This window comes from Sus scrofa, chromosome 17 (genome assembly GCF_054392235.1).
Source record: "Sus scrofa isolate SSC_HxYL_T2T_F1_AM1 chromosome 17, Sscrofa_HxYL_maternal_Yorkshire_Landrace_v2.0, whole genome shotgun sequence".
In the NCBI taxonomy this organism is placed as follows: Eukaryota; Metazoa; Chordata; class Mammalia; order Artiodactyla; family Suidae; genus Sus; species Sus scrofa.
In genome coordinates, this window is record NC_139399.1 from 69,862,616 (window position 1) to 69,883,606 (window position 20,991).

At 64.6% G+C, this 20,991-nt stretch overlaps 1 protein-coding gene across 5 annotated transcripts in view; it reads right to left on the reverse strand.

Moving 5' to 3' along the window:
* Positions 1-246: 246 nt before the first annotated feature.
* DIDO1 (death inducer-obliterator 1) overlaps positions 247-20,991 on the reverse strand; it is a 48,173-nt gene continuing 27,428 nt past the window's right edge. For 3 of the 5 annotated variants that reach the window (XM_085003336.1, XM_021078224.2, XM_085003335.1), the window contains exons 8-17: positions 15,208-15,676; positions 14,951-15,110; positions 14,625-14,741; positions 14,413-14,517; positions 14,075-14,207; positions 13,342-13,855; positions 12,800-12,953; positions 12,112-12,201; positions 11,432-11,627; positions 247-4,772 (exon numbers count right to left, since the gene is read on the reverse strand). In XM_085003336.1, coding sequence (XP_084859462.1) covers positions 1,600-4,772; positions 11,432-11,627; positions 12,112-12,201; positions 12,800-12,953; positions 13,342-13,855; positions 14,075-14,207; positions 14,413-14,517; positions 14,625-14,741; positions 14,951-15,110; positions 15,208-15,676 — 5,111 coding nt within the window. In that variant the 3' untranslated portion in view covers positions 247-1,599. Of the gene's footprint in view, positions 4,773-8,413; positions 11,628-12,111; positions 12,202-12,799; positions 12,954-13,341; positions 13,856-14,074; positions 14,208-14,412; positions 14,518-14,624; positions 14,742-14,950; positions 15,111-15,207; positions 15,677-20,991 lie in introns of those variants that run through there. The other 2 variants (XM_085003337.1, XM_085003338.1) reach the window with 2 other exon arrangements.

The following is a 20,991-nucleotide window of genomic DNA, read 5'->3' on the forward strand; positions in this document are numbered from 1 at the left end:
AAGAAACACCTGCCGAGGGAGGGGAGGGTGTGGGACCCGCGCTGGAACAGCCCCCTGAAGAGGGGGCCTCCGGCAGGCGGCCGCCAGCCAGTCAGGAGCTGGGCTCCCCCCTGAGCTTGGGGCCGCATCTGTGGGCCACAGGCAAGTCCAGCCCACAGCACTCCGACCCGACCGGCAGGAATAAGGCAGCCAGCCGTCTGGCCCCAGCTTCCCGCCAGGGAAAAGCGATGGCACGAGAGAGGCAGGCAACTTGCTGCAGGTGTTTATTCTACGTCAAGTAACAAAGCTATAAGTTCCACGTTTAATGTACAGTGATAGAATCCTTTGCAGTATAAAATACAATTTACAGAAACTTCTATCCAGTAAACCTAAAGAAACACACCTGATTTTTACACTTGTTGTATTTAAATTAGAAAAATTTGCTTTACAGGTAAAAAAACCCTTCATGTCACGTTAGCTATTGGAACTTGACTCCACGTTCGTGTAATTTAACCTCCTGCTGGGTCTCTAACACCGATCACCCCAAATCGCTGGGTTCTCACAACTTAAAACGTCTGTGCTACAAAGCGAAAACTCTGTAGCGACGAGACCCCAAAGAACCAACGAAATCCTCTAATAATTTTGCATCTGCAAAAGGAAGTTTATGAAAATATAAAAAATTATCAAAGTGTATTGTACAGTCAAATAAATTAGCACGGTTTTCTCTATTTCACACTTGAGAAGTACTTGGAAAATACATGACGAGAAGCAGTATACTGTGTTTCACAGTGAAAAACTTCCGAGTCTGCAGCTCTGAAGCTAATACACTATTTTCATCTCGGGCTTTATACAAATATTGTTCCATTTCAATGACAAACGTTGAAATTTATCACCTGACGAATCTAACGCTTTGGCGCTAGCGGCCTCCTCCTGGGATCGAGAAAGAACTGTTCAGACGCCAGAGCGCCCCCCCCCCCACGGTCCTGATTATTCATATCGAAGCCCTCCCCCCCCCAAAGTTCACTTAATTGGTTATTTTCTCGTTTTGTTTAGGCTGGTAAAACTGAAACCTTTTAAAACAAACTGTTATTTAAAATTCAACCATTTCTATTTAGATGTTGCTTTAAATCATGTATTTGAAAAGAAATGTGTAAGGCGATACCTAAAAACTGAGCAAAACCAAGAAAAGCGTTTTGTCTCCCGGCTGAAGTGTGTAATTCCAATGCCTTTACAAGAGAGGAGAACGCGTGTGGGCTGCTTCCCGGCGCCCCCCCAGAAGCACGCAGCACCCCGCCCGCCCGCCCACCCCCCCGGACCTGTGAAAACAGCAGCACAGATGAGATGTCGGGCAGGTATGGCTCTGAGGTCCACTGAGATTCCCTTAAAATTTACAAGAGTCGAGTTATTAGAAAAAGATAACTTTATGATCTGAAAAAGCAATATGCTTTCCTGGATATTTCCCATTTCAGTCACTTTCAATGGAAACATTGAGAGTTCTTAGTTTCTGTTTGTTAGTTTTAAAGCGTCACAACTGGAAAGGTGTGAGACAGTGGAAGAAACCATTACGCACAAAATTACAGTCACTTCTGAATCCAGAGGGTCCTGCTCTGTGCGGGCGCCCTAGGCCTGGGCGGCGGGGTCGGGGGCCCGCGGGGCCTCGGCCTTGGTGTCCCGGGGCCGCTCCTGGCTCCGGCTGCGGTCCCTGCGGTCCCTGCCTCGCTCCCGCTCGCGGGCCTTGTCGCGGTCGCGGTCCCTGCTGCGGGACCTCTCGCGGTCACGCCTGCGGTCCCGGTCCCGGTTGCGGCTCCGCTCGCGGCCCCGGTCCCACTCGCGCCCCTTGTCCCTGCCCGTGTTCCGCTCGCGGCCGCGGTCCCACTCACGGCCAGCGTCCTTGTCGCGGTGTCGGTCCCACTCGCGGCCCCGGTCCCAGTCCCGCTCGCGGCTCCAGGTGCGGCCGCGCTCCCGCTCCCAGGGCTTCCCACGCTCCCGCTCGCGGCGCCGGTCATCGAGGGCGCGGCCCGGCCGGCCGTCGGGCAGGGGGGCCTCGGGCTCGTCGGGGGGCTTCTCCTTGGGCCCGGCCTCAAACCGCTCCCTCGGCCGCCCCTCGAAAGCCTGGTTTCGGTACTCGTGGCCTTTGGCCTCGCGGAAGTCGGCTTCGGGGCCCGGGCCAGGCGCGGCCGGCAGGGCCGGGGCCGGGCCGGCATCGTCCCAGCGGTCCTTCCGGTGCTGCGGCGGGTGGCTGGGCAGCTCCAGCAGGGGCCGGGGCGCGGGCTTCGAGCCGGGGGCGGCCTGGCCCTGGAACTGGAAGCGCGGGGGCGCGGCCTCACCCTGCTCGGGGAACGGGGCTGAGCCCCTGGGGCCCGCGAACTGCAGCGGGGCCGGCGCCCTCTGACTGGCAAACCTGGGCGGCGAGTGGACCCTCTGCTCCTCGAACGGCTGAGGCTGAATCCCGCGGGGCCCCGGCATGAAGTTGGGGGCCTGGCCCCTGGGGCCTTCGAACTGCCCAGGGTGCGGCCCCCTGGGGCCCCCGAAGTGGCCAGGGGGCGGTCCTCGCTGACCCCCGAACTGCGAGGGGGGAGGGCCGCCCCGGGGTCCTTTAAACTGAGACAGCAGAGGCCTCCGCTGGCCTCCAAACTGGAACGGGGCGCCCCCGCCCCGGCCCCCCAGGAACTGGCCTTGCTCTGGCCCTTCGAACGGGGCGGGCGGGCCCACGGCCTCGCTGTAGGCGCCGTCCTGGAACTCCCTCTTCTCCCCGTGGGGGTCTGTGCGGTCTTCAAAGGGGGGTGGGGCCCCTCCCCTGGGCCCACCGAGGTGAGAGGGGGAGGGGCCCCTGCCGTCCCCATAGGGAGGTGGCCCGTGTGGCCCTGAGAACAGGGAAGGGATGGGCCCCTTCTGGGGCCCGAACCTGCCAGGCGGGGGCCCCCCCCTGGGCCCCTCGTTGTTAGAAACGACGTTCTCTTCGGAGCACGGAGGGACGGGTCCCCGCGGTCCCGGGAAATTGGGGCCGTGAAGGCCGGACATTCCGAAAGTGCGCGGCGGTGCGGGCTCCCGCTGGCCGGGGAACTGGGGCGGGGGCCCTCCTTTCTGAGTGGCTGGGGGGAACAGGCCGGGCCCCTCGCCAGGCCTGGGCTGGGGCTCTCTGTCTCCCTCGGCTTCAGCCGTCGGGGGGTCGCCCCGTCCAGCAAACTGAGCAGGTCTCGGATCCTCGTACTGGGAGCAGCTGAGTGCTTTTTCCTGAGATGCGTAGAGAGGGCCTGAGAAGGCATCCCTTCCTCCCGGAGGGTTGAAGTTCTGGCCCTCGTTCTGCGAAGGGAAGTGAGGCTGGAAGGAGGCTCCGGGGGGCGTGGGCAGCAGCACCTTCCGGGCGGGCCTGGGCACGCCATCCCCGGGGGCCATGGGCTGTGCGCTCTCCCCTGGCTGCTGCCCCGGGCTCTGGGAGCGCTCGCCCAGGGGCCCGTCCTGCTTGGCCGGCAGCGCAGCCTCCTCGTCCGGAGCCCAGGGTGGAGGGGCCGAGTCAGGTTCCTCCAGGGCTGGCACAGGCCCGGGGCCTGCCACGGCCCCGCCGGGAACCTCTCTGGCTGGCGGGGCGCCGCGTGTGCCGTTGGCCGGAGGCTTTGGGGCGGCCTCGCTCTCACTGCTCTCCGCGGCCAGGCGCCGGGCCTGCCGGGGATCCCGGCTGGGCCGCAGGTCGGCGCTCGGGCCGGGCCCCTGGCTGCTGGCGGGGAGCACGGCCGCCCTGCCCCCAGCCTGTGGCTCCTGCGGGAACAGCTCGGCCTTGGGCGGCGGCGACATGAGTGCGTCCGACACGGAGAAGTGGGCCATGGAGGCCCCGACGGCGGCCCGCTGCAGCCGGAGCGCCTCCTCCTGCTCCTCCACCTGGCGCTTCTGCTCCTCGATCTGGCGGCTGAGCTCTTCGATCATCTGCTGCTGCTCGGCCAGGGACGGGGTGGGGGCGCCGGGCCCGGCCTGGGCATCTGCGCACATCCGGTTGGGCAGGTCGTCGATGGTCACCTTGGCCTCTTCCAAGATGGTCTCATCCTCCGGGTCGTAGGCCACCTCCTCACGCTCGGCCGCCTCGGGGGCCGCCTCCGCGTCCTGGCGCCTGCCCCGCTCGAGGAGCGGCGCGTCGAGGGCTCTCTCGGGGCCGTACTCCTCCTCGGGGTCGTACGGCCGGTCATCTTCCTCCTCCTCCAGAGCCCTGTCTTTGGAGAACTGCCCGAACTGCTGGACGATCGGGTCCAGCAGAGGCGCGGCCGGCAGCCCGCTGTCGGCCCTGGCGTGCGGGTCGAGGCAGGCGGGCGCGGCCTCCACAGCCTCCTTGGTCGGGGGGTCGAAGGACTTCTTCTTCCCGAAGAGCGTCTGCAGGATGTGCTCCAGGGGCGACGCCGTCTTGGAAGCAGAGGGAGCGGCAGGGGCCGCGGCCGCCGCCACGGCCGACGACGCAGGCGACACGGCGCTGGCGGCACCTGGCTTGAGGGCTGACAGTATTTTTAACACGGAGGCCGAGGCGGGCGCCGCGGGGGCTTCCGGGGGAGGGGGCGGGGGTGGGGGGGAGCCCGGGGGTGTGGAGCTGGCGGCCAGGTCCCCCGAGCTGAGCGGATACTTGGGGGCTTTCTTCTCGGGGAGCAGGGCGCCGGGCGCCTTGGCGTAGGGGGCGCCGTCCAGCTCGTCCTGCGTCGGCGGCCGGGCCCGCTTCTCCTCCGGCTTGTCCAGCTCGCCGGCGCCGGACGGACGCTTTACTTTCTGGCAGATCACTAACCCGAGGATTATGTTCGGCCGCGGAGACTCGAGACCTGAAAAACAAGACACGTGTGCCACCTTTAGGCGGGAACTGCGGCCTCCGTCCTTCGGAGGCAAACGTTCTCAGGGCAGCGGTGGCGGCTGCCGTCCTCGGACAAGGAGGAACTTCTGGGGCAAAACAAAACCGAGCGTGGGAAGAGCCGAGAGCAGAAGGCTCGGACTCTGCTCTGCTCGCCCGCCCGGCCGGCCCGACGCCGCACACCAGCCGCCAAAGGCCCAGCTCAGGAGGAGGCCCACCCGCGGGCAACCACCGCCGCCACCGCGCAATGCGACCACCCCACAACGACGACGACGGCGACAGCGGCATGGCCGAGGAGGGGCGAAGGCCGTCCCGCGGCCCCGCACACATGGGCGCCAGGCCTGTAGGTGGCAGGATGTCTTCTAAACAAAACCTTGCGGAAAAGCTGGGTTCTCCTCCTTGCCTCTTGCCACGGATCAGAAAGCTAACGCGCTCCTGCCAACGTCACCGTGTGAGCTGCCGCACACGCGCCGTTCCCACTGACACTAAAGGTTCGACTGGGGATCAGCTCCACAACCACAACCACCGGAGAGTCGGGCACGATCCACCACCCTGCATACACTCCTCAACCTCACAGGCACCGCGGCGGAACGACAGAACCGGGGGAAACGGCGGAACACTCTTTTGGGTTCAGAAAGAAGCTCAATGGTCGCGAACTTATCAAGAGCCCCCAACGCCCAGGTCTCTGCAAACCGCCCAGAACAGGGGCGGCACAGGTGAGACCGCAGGGAACACGCTGCGAATCTCCGAGCAGAGCGTGGCGCTTAAGAACAATTGTTTCTCAAGAAGAAGGGCTCACTCCCACCCCTCTACCTGCAGCACATTCTATCAGAGCTGCGACCGTTTCAGAAACGATCCCCTGCCCCCACACCCACACCCAGTCCAGAAGGCCAACAGGACAGAGAAGCCCAAGGCACGACTCGGGCGTCTAGGGAGACACGATAAACACAGGTCCAAGGTTTCATCTCAACAGCAGAAGATACTTAAAATGCATCAAACTGGGAGCTCCTGTCGTGGCTCAGTGGTTAGCGAAACCGACGAGGAACCATGAGGTTGCAGGTTCAATCCTTGGCCTCGCTCAGCGGGTTAAGGATCCGGCGTTGCCGTGAGCTGCGTGATACAGGTCGCAGATGTGGCTCGGCCCTCGCCTGGCTGTGGCTCTGGCGTAGGCCGGCGGCTACAGCTCCGATTCAACCCCTAGCCTGGGCACCTCCGTATGCCGCGGGAGCGGCCCCAGAAAAGACAAAGAGACAAATTCAAAAGCATCCGACGGAACAAATCCAAGGCGCGGGTAAGCCAGCCCTGTGCATGAAGACTGCCGGTCCCAGCTTCCCCGGCCCCTAGAAGGGTCCGTCCTGTTCTTCCGACTCGCAATTTTAAGTTGCCCACACTTCACTTGCAGTAGCTGTTCCTGGTCATTACATAGTTCTGAAACGTGTCACTTTCCTAAATTCCAAGAGATGGGTGCTGAGCCTGAGGGCCGTGGACACCCCAGCTGCCCCCAGGGAGCAGGGATGGCCCAGCATCGCCGACCGACAAGGGACCGCCCGTGCCCCCGGCAGTGTCCAAAGGGCTCGTTCCACAGGCTGCGGCTGCGGGACCGAGGGACAGAGGAATGATTTCCAGGAGGCCTCTCCGCCCCCCAGGTGGTGCCAGGAGCCAGGGAAGGAAGGGCCGGACAGAGCAGGAGCGGGGGCTGGGAGGCCAGCAGGCTCCACTGGAGCCTCACACCCACGCTTCTGCTCAGAGGGGAAGGGCGTCCATCAAACTCACTTTCTGATCAACTAGATTAAGGTAACTTTAACCCCGAGAGCTTTAGAGCTCTCGAAAACCCAGTTTGGGGGATGGTCAACCACGACATTGGCCCGTGTGGCCCCAGTGGCCCCAGTGTCGGCTGGCGTCGACCCTGAGCTTGCAGACCCAAAGCTCCAGGGGACAGCTCCGCAAGCCTGGCTCTCCCTGGAGAAGCCGGGCAGAGCGGCAGGGGCAGGGCCTGGGGCGGGGGCGGGGCCGGGCTTGTCATCCACACGGAGGGGCTGGGCCCCCTCCCAGAGCTAACCTTCTAAGTGCCAACATCAGGGCTGGGGGCACTTATCACGCTGCAGGTGACGTGAGCTGTGTGGACGCTAAGTTGCTGTGTGAAATCCAGGGGGGCGGGGGTCTCTGGTCTTTGTTGGGGGGCCGTTCCGACCACAACTGCTAACTGCCTGAGATGGAAACGGTGCATCTCGGACTTGGCAGCACTTCTAAGACCTGCCCTCGTCGTGGTCGCAGGGAAGGTCACGGGGACTGGGCGAGCAGCTGGGATGCCAGTGCGCCGAGCTCTCGCGCTCCAGGGTCTGAGGAGCGCCAGCCTTCTGTTTCCCCAGCAATCTCCCCAAGGGTGAAGCCCACACTTGAACTGGGCTGCCTCCAGACACACGGCCCTATTCTGGAGCCGCCCTGCCTGGCTCACAGGTTCGAGTGAGGACTGCGTGAAAACGTGCTGTGTCACCAGCACCTCGGGAAGAACGTCCACTCACGAAAGAAACCACACCCGTGACGGGCCCCGGGCCCGAGCAGCCACCGTGCTGGAGATGGGGGTCCAGCCGGGACTCCATCCCTCTGCAGGGCCCTGGACCAGGAGGAGAAAAGGCACCCGCCGGGGCGGTGGCAGGCTCGCTGCTGCCAGTGGGCCCCCCGCAGAGAGGGCACAGCAGCAGTGGTGTCAGCTGTGGGCGGGGGTGGAGGTGGAGGCTCCAGCCGAGGGCACAGGGGGCGCCTCCTTGCCGAGCTGTCGGGAGCGGGATGCAGCTTACCCACCTCCCCGGAGGGCTGGTGCGAGGCTTCTAGCTCATAAAGTGGATGCAAACCAGGCGGGTGGGACGCAGACCAGCTGCAGCTCCACGTGCCAGCCTCCATCTCCACACACGGTGCTGGTCGGACCGAGCACAGGGCGCTGGCACCCCGCCCGGCCGCCCCTCCAAAGGGCGAGAGCAGACGTATCCAGCAGGTCCCGAGTGGACGAACAAGCCCCGTGAGCCGCATGGAGGCCCCCGAGTCCCCACAGACGCAGGGTCAGCTCCAGCCTCTGGTGAGAACCAGCCCCCCACATGGGAAAGGAGCCGGCAAGCCCGGGGACAAGGGGCGTCTGAAAAGGTGCCAGGGCTGCCGAGGAGGGGTGGCAGAAGCAGCCTCCAGTGACAGACTGCAGGGAGAGGCTTCGTTTGCATCAAGAGACCAGCCGAAGGCCGACTCCTTACCCCCAAACCATCCAAACGGTGTGTAATTGTTCCCCTACAACTCCCCGGCACACTCCAATACTGGTCATTTGACTTGACCCAACCGAGGCCCCAGAGCTGCAGGGACGGAGGCTGTGCTGCGTGAACAGCAGCAGCGACCGTGACTCGGCCGTGGCAGGACAGGGGGGCCCGCCCCAGCGCACTCACGCTCACGCCTCGCCCGCTCCAGGGCCGCGCCCCAGGCCTGTGCAGAACCACGGCTGCGAGGTCCGTCTTCGTCCGGGCGCCCGGGACTTTTGACAAGCAAGGTGGCGACGGGGTCCTGTGTCACTGCGCACCTGGGACAGGTACCAAGATCTACCAAATGGTTCAGATTCAAACAAACCATGACCAGTTTCCACGAAATGTCTTTATTGATTTCAAAGGAGCAGCACATTCCATCCCACACCGTGTGACTCGGTTCCAGCGTCTGAGCAGGGCTCTGACGTGCACGCGCACCCTCGCACACGCACACCAAAACCGAGGACCCGCTTCCCCGACGACACTGCAAGTCACCCACCCGCTCAGCTAGCTTAGGAAGCGGTGGGAAGCGTGTACAGAAGACGACACTGCAGGTCCAGCCACCCTTCCACCGCGACCCCGAGGGCGGCAGGGTCCTCCCCTTTCCTGGGTGGCTTGTGGCCCACCAGGCCCCCGAGGTCCCTCGGGCGTTCCAGGCGGAGGGCAGAGCCCTCCTGACCCACGAGGGGCACAGCTGCCCTGGCCTGGCCCCGGCGTCCCACCTGACTGGTCCCCTGACGAAGGCCCTGAGATGCACAGAGCAGCTGAGACGCTGCGTCCCCAGTGAGCAGACTGTCAGTGTCAGGAGTGCTGAGCTGCCACCCCAAGTGGAAAGGCCGGTCAGAGGTCCTCTGAAGTGACAACACCCTGGCATTTCAGGGGACAAGCCATGAAGACATGCCAGGACCGGGGTTCCTGCCGTGGCGCAGCGGAAGAGAATCCGACTAGGAACCATCAGGTTGCGGGTTCGATCCCTGGCCTTGCTCAGTGGGTGAAGGATTGGGTGATGCCATGAACTGTGGTGTGAGGCACAGATGCGACTGTGGCATAAGGCCAGCAGCTACAGCTCTGATTAGACCCCTAGCCCAAAAACCTCCCTATGCCTCAAGTGTGGCCCTAAAAAGCAAAAAAAAAAAAGGCCAGGGCAAAGGTGTCCCCGAGGTGGAACAGGCTCTGGATAGGCTCTAACGCTGCCCAGGGACCCAGGTGTGTGCCGAGGGCTCTGCGGGGACACCAGGCCCCCCGCGTGCTCACCGTGGCCCACGGGCAGGCCTCACAGGCTTCCCTAAATCCCTCGCATCCCTACCTGCTTCTCAAGCGTGAACTGTCGAAACCTGCTGGGCTCCTGTGTGCAGGAGGCGAGGGACCCGGGCCCAAAGGCGTCCCTCCTCTGCCCCAGAACTGCTCCTCACACCCCCTTGGGGGGAGTCCTGTGCCCACCAGGCCTTGGAACAGAGGTGGGGCCAGCACGGACCCTGGCGTGAGCGACACTTACTGGGCACCGACCTCAGCTGCTCCCTCCTGCGGGGCTGGCGTGGGGCTGAGGACGCTCCAGCACGTGCTCAACCCGATGGCTGCTGCCAAGGGCTGGCCCACCCCCGGCCCACCTTCCTAACGCTCAGGCACGCACACAGCACACACCCAGGCACCACGAGCCCGGGACACACAGACCCCTGCGCTGGGGAGTGCGGCTCAGGCAGGTAAGCCGCCGGGGTCAAGGTACATGGCTGACACGCGAGTGTACGGAACACAGGTAGGTATGAACGTCAGAGAGAGGAGCTGGAAAGTTAAAACACACTCACACTGCCTCAGACAGGCGAGGTAGGCTTAGAAGCCCTGGAGAAACTGCCTTTAAAACTAACGGTGAAACTCCCTGTGGGCGGACGTCTCCCAAGGCCTCACTATCTTATTTGCATGAGACACACCTGCCCTTGATCCTGGCCGGACTCCGCGGCTTTGTGCTGCCCGTCAGCAAGTGTCAGCCGCAGGAAAGCGGGTGGCCGGGCCGGGCCCACTCGGCTGGGGACCGACCGCGTGTGTCGGGGCGGGGGCGGGGGGGGTGTCAGTGCCCTTCACTCACAGATGAGGCGAGTGCGCCCTCCCAGCCCAGCCCAGCCCTCCTTGTCCCCGTGTCACCCTGGCAGCCCCGCCACACTGCAATGGGGGGCCTCTGCCCGGACCCCGCCGTCCCTGCCTCATCACCCTGCTGCCCTCAGCCCCATGCCTGGCAGGTCTGACCGGCTGCGCCCGGGATGGGGTCGGGCGAGGGTGGGGTGAGGGCTCAGGCGGGGACGAAGCGGCACTTCATGCTCCCATCCCCCCAAAGCTCTCGGTGTGGGGTCACGGGACCCTATGCTCACGCTGGGCCCCACGCAGGCTTCCGCCCGGGACTGACCGGAGGCTCGTCGTCGTCACGAAGGCGGCTTCCCCACTGTCACGGTCGCATCGGGAACACAGCGTCCAGGGAGCTGGCTTGTGCTGCACGAGCCGCCCGCCAGGAACCCTGCCCCACGTGCCCCCCGCCGCCCGTCATGTGGCACCACCTCAGGACTGAGTGGGAGACACCCCAAAAAGCTGGGCTTCCGTGTATTCGGTGTGATGAGAATCTCGTGTGTCCGCCAGTGAGCCCTGGACCCTGCAACCCCGGGAACCAAGTGGGACTCTGGGCAGGACCAGAGTGGGTACGGCCCAGGGTGAGAAGGCGCTGCGGGCAGGACAGGAGGCTGGGCACAGGCAGCGCCCGGGAGCGCCGACGTGCGTCAGCTCGGCCCCTTCTAGGGGGTCAGTTCCCGGGGCGTCAAGGCCAAGGACAGGTCCGCTCAGGCACCTTTCTGCAAAACCTACGTCACGTCACCTTCTTGGGGGTTAAGAGGAGCTGGCCCCCCGGCGTCACCCTCGGTCCCCGACAAGCCTGTGCTAACGTGTAAGCCGTCCTTTGAAGCAGCCCCCGCCGAGGGACGAGCGCCCGGGAAGAGGCCGGCTGAAGGCGGCCACGCGAGCAGCAGGCCGGAGAGGGACCCGCCAGGAGTCCCCGAGGAGGACGGGCCTCTGCCCAGCGCTCCCCCCACGTCCCCCGTGCTCTCAGTGGCAGCGGGTGCTCACCTGGGGCAGGCGTGGCCTGGGGGTGGGCGCTGCGGGGCGCTCCCGCCTCCTGAGACTTCCCTGAGGCGACTCGGGCCTGGGGGAGGCTGCCTCTGGGGCCAGCCGCCCACATGCCGGAAGCCAAGCCCCACAGGGCCCGCGTGCGGCTGGCGTCACGGCCTGTGGCCGAGGCGGCAGGCCCACTGGTGACAAGGCGCAGGACCTGGGGTCCGTGGGCGGGGGCACGTGGGCTCCGAAGGCTGGTGCTTACCTGGCCCCTCGAAGGGGAGGAGCTTGGAGGGCACGGGGTCCCGGGCGCTCAGGGGGATCAGGTACAGGTCCTTGACGTGCCTGCTGTTGTTGGCCACGACCCCGAAGCGGCCGCGGCTGCTGAAGTAGGAGTAGAGGGAGATGTAGGCCACCTCCTCCTCCTCCGTGGCGGGCTGGAAGCGGATCAGACACAGCTCCTGGGCAGACACGGGACGGGCGCCGTTGGTGCGGCTGTTGGTGCGGCCGTGCGAGCGCGCCGCCCGCCCCTGGGCCCTGAGCCCGAAGCGCAGCCCGAGCGGCCCTGCGCCGTCCGAGGGACGCAAGGCGGGGAGAGCGCCGGCCCCGGCCCAACAGCCACGACGCGGCTTCTAGCCCCGGGGCCTCAAAACAGCCCACCCCACAGAGCCCCCGTCCCCGAGAGAACCCGCACACGGCAGCCCCTCCCGCAGCCGGCCCTGCACCCACGCGGCGCCTGGGCCTCGGCTCTCAGGACCCTCAGGCCGGCAGAGCCCAGGCCCGAGGCCCCACCTCGGCTCACTGCCTAACGCGGGGCCGGGCACCCGAACCCCCTCACGCAGTCGGCCAGCCAGCCGGCCAGCCAGCCAGGCCTCTCCTGGCTACAGCACCGCCAGCGGGAGGCTCGCAGGGAAAGCAGCCGCGCCGGCTGGGCCGAGCGGGTACCTTGGACACGGAAGACTTGAGCTTGCCCACGTAATCCCAGACCGTCCTGGGGGCGATCCTCCCGCCGACGTGGATCGTGTCGGGCAGGTCCTGGGCAGAACAGACGCGGAGTCAGTGGGGAGCCCAGACGCTGGGGTCACGCCGCCAGACCACCCACAGGTCGCCACAGAGACCCCCCCAGCACCGCCGGGAAAACGGCCAGCATCGGCGACACGCTGCCAGCCAAGCAACATCTGGGCCCGGGCGTCACCAGCCCCCCTTCCGCTAAAGAGGATCACGGGGGCAGGACGCGGCTGTGTCCCTCTGAGGGACACACACGACGGAGGTCCTAACTGCCAGCGCTGTTCTCACTCATCTCGAGAAACCAGAGCTGTTACGTTGGGCGGGCCCCGCCACACCTCTGGCCGGGCCCATGCACGCCCAGGCTGTGACCCAGCCGGGCAGGACCCGCTCACACGACGGGGTACACGAGCTTCAGCTTTTTCCAAAAGAGGTGCAAGGCCCGATTTCTCAGTTTTCTGCCACCGTCCCCGCTGCCGGGCCTGCCGACTCGGGACGGCAGCTCCCTTCCCCTTGCGTGTGCGTCCTGGCCCTCGGCAGGGCCGCCACACCCCCGACGCCAGCGCAGGGTCAGAGCGCCCGGGAAGACAGGTGCAGGCACGCGTGGGCGCGCGCGCTCGGTTCTAACCTCACTGAGGTGGTCAAAACACCCAGAGACGGGATACGCTTTCGTGACGAATTTCGCGACGCTCTGCATGTTAATGAACCCTTTCCAGATGGTGCCGAGCCGAGACAAGAAGAGGGAGGTGTCTCCATCGGGAGGCGACCGCGACTCCGGGACACTGGAAGACAAAGCCCCGGACGGCAGGTCAGTCGCTCCCGAGCAGGAAGACTTGACACGTGTACGAAAGCTGAGGGACGCCCTGCAAGTGCCACAGCTGACTTTGCAAACGGGCTGCTTTCGTCACAATGACAGACGCACAATCCAGGTCGAGGAAACTCAGCCGGACGGTTACGGACACAAACTGCAGTTTTCAAGATCTGTTTCCAAGGTGCTCGTCAGCCTTCCTAGAACGGAGGCTTTCAAACGCCTTCCTGAGACACGGAACTGAGGGAAGCCGTCTTCCCTGGCAGCCCTCGGGGCCGGGCCCCGGACCCGCTCGTGCTGCCCCTTCCCGTCACCCAAGAAAAGGACGCGAGGCGGCTCGTCCGGCCGCGTGGAGGCCTCACCTGGTGCTCGGAGACGGAGGGATGGACAGGAGGTATCTGGGCTCGGGGGGCGTGGACGGCTTGGCCAGAATGGACTTGGGCACCGTCACGGAGGTCGCCACGGGCTTCGGGGGGTCTGGCCGGGGCTCTGGCGGCTGGGCTGCCGCGGGAGCCGTGACGGTGCTTGCCGCCCCTGGGGCGGTCCTGGGGTCCCGGCCGGACACGGTGACGGTGGTGAGCACGCTGCCCCCACCGGGGGCTGGGCCCGGGGGGTCCTCCAGGGTGGCGGGCGCGGGGGGGGTGTCCCCTGCAGGCACCGGGGGATGCGTGCCCTCCAGGTGTGCCTGCGCGGCGCCTCCCAGGTCTGGCTCTGAGGCGTGTTTGGGCAGAGCGTCTGGCACCAGGTCGTCCGCGGAGCTGAGGCCTGGCTCCGGGGCAGGGCTGCCCAACACGGGCTTGGAGTCCTCCTTCCGGGCGGAAGCTGACACCTTCTGCTTCTTGGGAGCTGGTTCGTCTTCTGAGGATGGGACCTGACCTGCGCAACGGGAGGAAGGCCTGCGTGAGGAACACGACGCGTTCGAGGGCACGTCTGCCCACGAGAAGACACCTGCCTTCGACAGAGAAAGACACTAAGAAGGGGGAGGCGAACTTGGTGACCTTGAGAAAACCAGTCTCGCCTCTGAAGTGTCTACACTTGGTCCAGATCCACTGTCACTGAGAGGGGCTCCCGAGCTTCTGCCCGCGGGAGGCTGACCTGTGCAGATTTTACAGTTCAGGTCGAAGAGGTGGGCCCGGTGCTGGCTGGTGGTGTCCGTCAGCATGCTGCTGAAGACGTCGAGGGGCGCCGCGCTCCGCTCGGGGGCCGCCCGCACCGCCTCCTGCTGCTCCTGCAACGGCAACAGACCCGCTCACGTCCTCCCGCCCGGCGCCCCGCTAACGGCCGCGGGAAGAAACACCTCGCGTCGCTGACGACCCTGAGCACAGAAAGGCCCCTGAACTGCAGGAGCCGAGCAGCGACACGGGCGCGCCTGCGGGCTGAGGGCGAGGCCCGCCGCGGACGCAGCCCCGCCGGGGTCCCCGACGCTTGCTTACGTCCGAGTCCGACACCGGTGGAGAGTCTCCCAGGTCGGGAGCGGTTTCCTGCTTAGCGGCAGGCTTCTTGCTCTCACTGTGCAGCTTCGCTCTGGGCTCCATCACCTGCGACGAGACAGACGGACAGACGTGCTGAGCCGCCTCCCCAGGAGGACGCGCCCGGCCGTCAGCCCCGCGCCCCGAAGGCCCGCGCCCGGCCCGGCGGCACTCACGGCCTTCGCCGGCCTCTCTTTCCACACGGACAGCTCCTTGGACACGAGCTCCTCCGGCTTCATCCTCACGAGTTTTGCCAGAGAGATGTCCTCCCGCAGAACACGGTGGAAGAGCCCCTGCAGACAGACGCCCCGTGTTCACGGGCCCCAGAGCCCGGCCCGCCCGCAGACGCTGGCGAGGGCCCCCCCGACTCTGCTCCGAAGACCACCCCCAAGAGAAGAGGCCGTCGGCCGGCAGGGGGGTCGGGGAGAGGCAGAAGACCCGCCCCGCGGGGGGCGGGGGCGGCACGCTCGGCCGACGGGGCCCCAGCGGGCGGGACACACACCTGGTTCTTGGGGTCCTTGAGGTTGAACATGAGGCTGCGGTACTTGCTCTTGTAGCGACTGTCCGTGACGCGGAAGAGGCCGAACATCTCCTTCTCGATGCGCAGCGCGACCCGGCCGACCTCGCTCTCCGTCATGACCAGGTCGTCGCTGTCGGCGGCCCTGGAGCGACAGCACGGCCCGCGTCAGCACCGCGCCCGCCCACGACGCCTGGCACGCGTGACGGTGGCGCAGCGCGGGCGAGGGGGCAGCAGCCCACCTTCTCCACAAGATCTCCTTCAGGGAGCGCCGGATGTTCTGCCGAATCTGCGAGTTTGGCTGGGACGAGGCGGGACTGGAGGGGACCAGGCGTCCGAGGGCGGGCGAGGCCAGGGGAGCGGAGGCGGGCAGTGGTTTTTTGACGGCGGCCGCCGAGGCTGCCGGTCCCGGGAACTTTTTGGGAGCGGATGAGGCCGCACCCGGTGCCAGGCCGGCCTGCTTGGCCGCTGGGCCAGCGCCCGAGGGGGCGGCCGAGAGCCACGGCCTCTTGGGGACGGTGCCCTTGAAGCCCGAGGGTGACTTCCGGATGGCTGGCCTGGCCGTTGCCGCGTTCGCAAAAGGAGGAGACTTCTTGGGAAGGAGGTTTCGGGGCGCGGGCTGTTTGCCGCCCCCAGAGGAGCCCGGAGGAGCCCCTTTCTTGGGCGCTGCCGCTGCCACCACCTTCTCCACGCGTCTGTCCTCCTTCCCGGCTGCAAAAGAGACGAGGCTGCTTAGTGAGGCGGCCGCGGGGACCCCACACCGCTCCTCCCCCCGAACTGGCAGCGCCAACCAGGCGTCACGGCGCGAGACAGAGTCCGAAGAGGGCTTGGACGCGGTCCGCCCAGAAAAGGGGTCTCAGAGGGCAACGCGGCGTTTACGGCGGCGACCACGCTCTGTGCCAGAAGAAATGCTACCTGAGTAACTACAACTTTTACTTCTACCAAGAAGTTCTGGGGGCGTTCCCGCCGTGGCGCAGTGGGTAACGAATCCGACTAGGAACCGTGAGGTTGCGGGTTCAATCCCTGCCCTTGCTCAGTGGGTTACGGATCCAGCGCTGCCATGAGCTGTGGTCTAGGTCTCAGATGCGGCTCGGATCCCGCGTTGCTGTGGCTGTGGTGTAGGCCAGTGGCTACAGCTCCGATTCGACCCCTCGCCTGGGACCCTCCATGTGCCACGGGAGCGGCCCAAGAGATGGCAAAAAAAACAAAGAAAAGACGTTGTGGTCACCGTGCACACGGGTGTGGGACTGGGTCACCACGCTGTACCGGAGAAAGGAGACAGCTCCAGTGGAAAAGAGAAGAGTCATTAGAAAATTAGAAAAAGGTCCTGTTACCCAAGGCTTGACCCGAAGGGCACATTCACATCAAGAAAAGGCACATTTCGACCATTTTCAAGGAGAATTCAAGTGTGGTTTTTGGTAAACCTGAGCGTAGAAAATATTTTCAGGGCGGATCACACAGGGGCGTTCTCTGAGGGCACAGTCCCCGAGGGGCCCTCGGATGTCGGAAGGACCTGCACGAGGCGAGAGCGACTATTCTGACACCTCGAGCTGGGGGGCAGGAGCACCGCGGGCGGCTGCCACCGGCCCTGTTGCGCCCTCCAGCTGCACCTGGCGGCCAGCAAGGCTCGGAGGGCGCGCTTGTAATCCAGGCAAGGAGGGCGACCACAGCGAAAACAAAAGCATCACAAACCGCTCAACTTGCACAGGAATCTTTCTACGCCGCCAGCCAGCACTCTGTGCTGAGGGGCTGGCCGCGCTCCACCCCGCAGCAGGGCGTCAGAGCTGGTCTTACCAGAGTCTGCAGGGAAGATCACGCCGCAGCCCTCAGCCCCAGGGACCCGCGGCCAAGCAGAGCTGGGACCTGCTGGTAGACAGCTCTGCCCTGGCACGGCGCACATGACGGCAGGAATCCACCCAGAGGGGCAAACCGGGGCACAGGGGCGGGCCCAGTGAAGAGGCAGAACACCATGGGGACACCACGAGGGCAGGTCCTGTCACACAGCCACCTGCTTCCCCAGACTGCCAACGGTGCAGAGAGCCCTGAAACCCCCAGCACCCCAAAGGGAAGATTCGACAGAGGCTCCAGCAATCCCACCATCTTAACCAGGGGCCACCCCAGGGACCTCCTTTCTCCAGCAGCCAGTGAGGCTGGTTCAGCTCTGAATTAAGAGCCCAGGGACCTCAGGTTTTTTCCACTTTACAGTGTAACTCATTTTAGAAAGTTTGCAAACAGCATTGCATCACCCCAAACTTAGTGTTAGAAACATGTCGTTATCAGTAAATAGTCCTGACTTGGTTTCATCTCACAAAGGCCCCTCAGCCCCACATCCAGTCTCCACCACCGGACCGTGTGCTCGTGGAGCAGGCCCCGGGGCTTGTGCTGGCCGGGCTTTCTAGAGACCACCTGCTCTCAAGTGACCCACTGCTGCCCGACGACCGCTGTCGGGTCACAGCTCCAAAGGCTTCACTGCTTTGGAAGCTGAGTCGAAAGCACTGGTGGGCTCTCTGCCCACGTCAAAGCAGGAGAGGGGCACACCTGGAACCAGGAATAAAACCCGCACTCCTCCATGTGCCGTCTCACCAGGTCGAGGGCAGTCACCTGGGCAGCAGTGACCCTCAGCACTGGGCACAGGCCTGGCAAAGGACCCCTCAGCATCAACTGCGGAGCTGCCAGACCTCGGGGTGGATGCAGGGCGGGCGGGCAGGAAGGAACAAGCCTGTAGGACTAACGCCGAGGCCCCAGAGCGGCTTGGCTGCTGCCCTTCGCCGACTTGCCGGGGATTCCAACAGCACACTTTTAAATAAAGCAAGAGGGGAGTTCCTGTTGTGGCGCAGTGGTTAACGAATCCAGCTAGGAACCATGAGGTGGCAGGTTCGGTCCCTGCCCTTGCTCAGTGGGTTAATGATCCGGCATTGCCGTGAGCTGTGGTGTAGGTTGCAGAAGCGGCTCGGATCCCGAGTTGCTGTGGCTCTGGCGTAGGCCGGTGGCTACATCTCCGATTCAACCCCTAGCCTGGGAACCTCCATATGCCACGGGATCGGCCCAAGAAATAGCTAAAAAGACCAAAAAAAATAATAAAAATTAAAAAAAAAAAAAGTAAATAAAGCAAGAGGGCTGGACCACGGTGCTTCCAGAACGCCCAGTGAGGGGCTGACTGTAAACGCAGGACACGCGGTGAGGGGCCTCTAACAAGTCTCGCCAGGTGACAACCCACGTTCACCAGAACCCCCCGCCCCCAGGATCAGCGTTTCCACTCATCCAACGTCCAGGGAAACCCAAGCCAGGAGGTTATTTTTAGGACGTGCCCAGGACACGTGATGAGTGGGACCCACGAGCCAATGGTCGGACCAGTGAGTGATGTAACCTATCTTGGAGCAGAAGATGGCTTTCCTTAACTACGAAGCGACTCTTACAAAATTAGTTGCTTCTGGCTTTGAAAAGTCAACTTTCATCATCCCTTCCCTGTCTCTCCGAGAGTAAATATGCCAACAGCTAGGTCTGCAGAGAAGGTACTGGGAAGAGCTGGAGCAGGTGGACTCCCCCCGCTGGCCGCATCCCTCTCCCACTCTGAAGGGGACCGTGTACACCACGGCCAGACGCGGTCCCACCGTCGGCCGCCTGGGGGTCGGCTGCTGCTGGAACAAGCGACTACAGTGCAGCACCAGTGTCTGATCGCGAGAGAAACAAGATCTCCGAGTGGGCTAAAAGCAAATTCGCAAGCCCTGCACCCCAAACTGTACTGCAGTGGTGCGTGCAAAGCCGCAGAGGGGCTCGGAGCACCTAAGGAGCCACCAAGAGCCTGTTTGAGGAAAGCAGCCCTCCCCACCCCCGCCAGTGGCTCCAGGGGACGCCTGCCCACGTGCTGGACCCAGACGGCCCACGGGAGCGCGTGCCCAGCCTGGGCTGGGCGGACCTGCCTGCGGGGAGGAAGAGTGGCCTGGGCTGCAGGCCAGGTGCCGTCTTGGGGAGCAGCCAGCATCTGCTGGGGGGCCGTGTGTTTGCATGGGGACCTGGGGGGCCGTGGGGAGCCTGGCAGGGGCCAGCAACTCTAATTGGCTCATCTCCCACTAGGCACGAAACCAGGGACGCGTCAACTGCAAGGCCGGCCGAGGCGCTGCGGCCCCGCTGGCCACTGGGTGGCAGTGGCGAGCCTCCGCCAAGGACAGGGCGGCCGCACTGCTCTGGCCCCCAGCGGCCCAGGGAGTCCCGGCAGGACGGGAGCTGCAAGCGCCGTGCCGCCCAGGCCTCGACAGCTCCTCACAGGGCTGCTGAGAAGCCCCAGCGACCACAGCTGCTCTGTCCCCTCTGTCCCGCCCCACGAGGAGCCAGCTGACCCTCCGCCCCCAGAAGATGTGAGGCTCTCGGTCCCTGACATGGGGGGGGGGGGCCCGCTGCTCACCAACGGCTGGCTGTGAACGCCAGAGAAACCAAAGCCAGCTTCTGGCGGGACAAGGAGCCAGGCAGAGCCCCAGCTGCTGGGGCAGGGAGGCGGCCCCCAGGGGCTCCCTCCCGGGGCCCCCGACCCCACACCCACCCACCCCACTGGGGCCTGAATCCGCTCAGCGCAAAGAGCAAGGCGGCTAGCACCACTGCCACAGGAAGTGAGTGCCAGGCTCAGAGGACAGAGGGGCAGCCGGGGAGGTGGGCTCCATGGGGACATCAGCCCTATTGCCAGCTCAGTGTGACACATGTACAAGGAGCTTCCCCGTTTCAACTCCGCTTCCTGACACGATTTTCCAGAGTGTGAAAAACCCGGCAGCAAGAGCGAGCCACTGCGCTCGTGCCTCTGCCTGTCTGGACGCCCCTCGTGCCAACTGGCTCCCACGCCCCGAACCCCTCCAGGGGGCCCAAGGCCCGCGTGCTGGTCTTTCTCTGGGGCCACAGCCAGGCTGTGGTGCTTCGGGGCCGCAGTGAGCGTTTCTGGGCGGACTTGTTCCCACGCACGTCCAGGGTCCGAGTGACGGCCACCTTCCACGGGGAGGTGCTTACAGCTGCCCACGAGACACTCGCCCACGTCCAAGCGTGGCTTGGAGGCAAAGGGCCCTTCCCGTGTCAGTCGTCTCACACAGAGCCTCCTGCAAGCCACACCCACACCCGAGTCGTGCTGGACGGGTCACATCTTTCAACACGAGCGCTGAGGCCGTGCCCAGGGACCTCGCCCCCTTCCCAGACCTGCAATGGGCAGTGCCCGGCCCTCTCCCCACTGGGGTAAGGTTATCTGAAGCAACCCGACAGGACCAGGCCTGTGTTCAGACTCGTGCCCCCCAGGCCCCTCGTCCCAAAGGGTGACCTTCAGCAGAGGGCCGGTGGCTGGGCCCGCAGGCCAAGCAGCGGTTACCTTTGTGCGTCTTGCTGAAGGCCTCCGGGTGCGTAGCAACGGGCGTCACCCCGACCTTCCCTGACATAAACGCAGGTGGAAAAGCTTCTCCTCCATCTTCTGGGTTTGCTTCCTTAACTTTCAGCAGCTAAGCCTGCAGCTATGTGCACGGGGACGTGCCCACGCACAGCCAAGAGCATCCTAACTTCAAATGCACTGAAACGCGTGTCCTGCACGGGAACTGCACCGTCTCCAGAGGGACCCTGGACTCAAGGCCACCCAAGGACTTGGCTGCGGCACCCGTCTGTGAGCAGCGCTAGGTAGATGCAGACCCCCAAAGGCCACGTGATGGCTGAGGAAGAGCAGGTGAGGGAGCAGGGTCGATCCTGCTAGACGCTTCTAGACTCCACCCCTCTGGCAGGGGGCGGGGGAGCTCGAGATCTCTGAAAACGTCAGAGCATAGGTGCGTGTGACACCTCTCGCCCTGCTTTTCTGGACAGTTGGTGGCCAACCCTTGTGACAAGTGTGGGGCTGCCAAGGACAGCCAAGAGAATCCTAGCTCGGCGGGAACTGGGAAACCCTGTCACGGTAAACCCCGTAACTGCTCGGGGCGGTGTCCCCCAAACTGGCTCGGACGCACAGGTCTGCTTGCCCCACCCACGTTTTTTGGCCACAGACAATTCTGGAAGAGACAGTTAAAAATGGC